The following is a 1771-nucleotide window of genomic DNA, read 5'->3' on the forward strand; positions in this document are numbered from 1 at the left end:
AAACCACAATTAAAAAAAAAAAAAAGACTTCACCAAAAGAGATACTCTAAAAGAGAACCTACGAACTGGGAAGAAATGTTTGACTACAACATATCCGACAAGGGTCTAATCTCTAAAATCTGTAATATACTACAACAACTCAACAAGAGAAAGACAAATAATTCAATTAAAAAATGGGCAAAAGATATGAATAGACACTTCACTGAAGAAGAAATACAGGTAGCTAACAGACTCAGGAAATGCTCTCGATCATTAGCTATTAGAGAAATGCAAATCAAAAGTATAATGAGATACTATCTCAACTTGACATTACTGGCACTAATTTAAAAACAAACAAACAGAAAATAATAAATGTTGGAGAGGTTGTAGGGAGTTTGGAACTCTTATACACTGCTGGTGAGAATGTAAAATGGCACCACCACTATGGAAAATAATACGGCACTTCCTTAAAAAGCTAGAAATAGAAATACTATATGATCCAGCAATCCTACTCCTAAGAATATATGGTAGAGAAGAAACAGCCATCACACGAATAGAACATATGCACACCCATGTTCATTACAGCATTACAATAGCAAAAAGATGGAAACAACCTAAGTGCCCATCAACAGATTAATGGATAAATGAATTATGGTATATACCCACAATGGAATACTATGCAATGATAAAGAACAATGGTGAATCTGCAAAACATTTCACATGATGAATGGATCTGGACGGTATTATGCTGAGCGAAGTAAGTCAATCACAAAAGTACAAATGCTGTATGAGACCACCATTATAAAAATTCAAGAAAAGGTTTACACACAGAAAGAAAGAATCTTTGATGGTTATGAGGAAGGGGAGTGCTTAGGAAGGGAAATCACTAACTAGATAGTGGGTAAGTGGTTAACTTTGGTAAAGGGTAGGACAACACACAATAATAGGGGAGGTCAGCACAACTTGACCAAGGCAAAATCATAGAAGCTTCATAGACACATCCAAACTCCCTAAGGGACCGAGGGCTGGGAACCATGGTCTTGGGGGACATGTAGGTCAATTGGCATAACATAGTTCATAAAGAAAATGTTCTACATTTGACTTTGGTGAGTAGTGTCTGGGATCTTAGAAGCTTGCGAGCAACCATCTAAGACACATCTACTAGTCCCATCCCATCTGGAGCAAAAGAGAATGAGAAAAACCAAAGACACAAGGTGAGTATTAGTCTAAAGGACTAATGGACACAGCCTCCACCAGCCTGAGCCCAGAAAAACTAGATGGTGCCTGGCTACCACCACCAACCACTCTGACAGGGATCACAATAGAGGGTTCTGAACAGAATGGGAGAAAAATGTAGAACAAAACTCAAATTCACGAAAAAAGATCAGACATACTGGTCTGACAGAGACTACAGGAACTCAGAGACTATGACCCCCAAACACTCTTTTAACACAGAATTAAAGTCATTTCCAAAGCTTACACTTCAACCAAAGATCAGACAGATGTCATGGATTGAATTGTGTCCCCCAAAAATATGTGTATCAATTTCCCTAGGCCATAATTCGCAGTATTGTGTGATTGTCCACCATTTTGTCATCTGATGTGATTTTCCTATGTGTTGTAAATCCTACCTCTATGATGTTAATGAGGTGGGATAGGCGGCACTTATGTTAATGAGGCAGGACTCAATCAACAAGATTGGATTGTGTCTTGAGCCAATCTCTTTTGAGGTGTAAAAGAGAGAAGCGACCAGAGACAGGGGGACCTCATACCACCAAGAAAGCAGCGCTGG

At 38.7% G+C, this 1771-nt stretch overlaps 1 protein-coding gene across 1 annotated transcript in view; it reads left to right on the top strand.

The window, feature by feature from the left end:
* The first annotated feature begins 702 nt into the window (after positions 1–702).
* The window catches only part of SLC27A2 (solute carrier family 27 member 2), a 58266-nt gene continuing 57197 nt past the window's right edge, over positions 703–1771 (top strand). The window contains exon 1 of the mRNA XM_023740672.1: positions 703–736. Within this exon, the coding sequence (XP_023596440.1) occupies positions 703–736 (34 nt within the window). The remainder of the gene's footprint in view (positions 737–1771) is intronic.

Source organism: Trichechus manatus, unplaced genomic scaffold (assembly GCF_000243295.1).
Source record: "Trichechus manatus latirostris isolate Lorelei unplaced genomic scaffold, TriManLat1.0 scaffold00161, whole genome shotgun sequence".
Classification (NCBI taxonomy): Eukaryota; Metazoa; Chordata; class Mammalia; order Sirenia; family Trichechidae; genus Trichechus; species Trichechus manatus.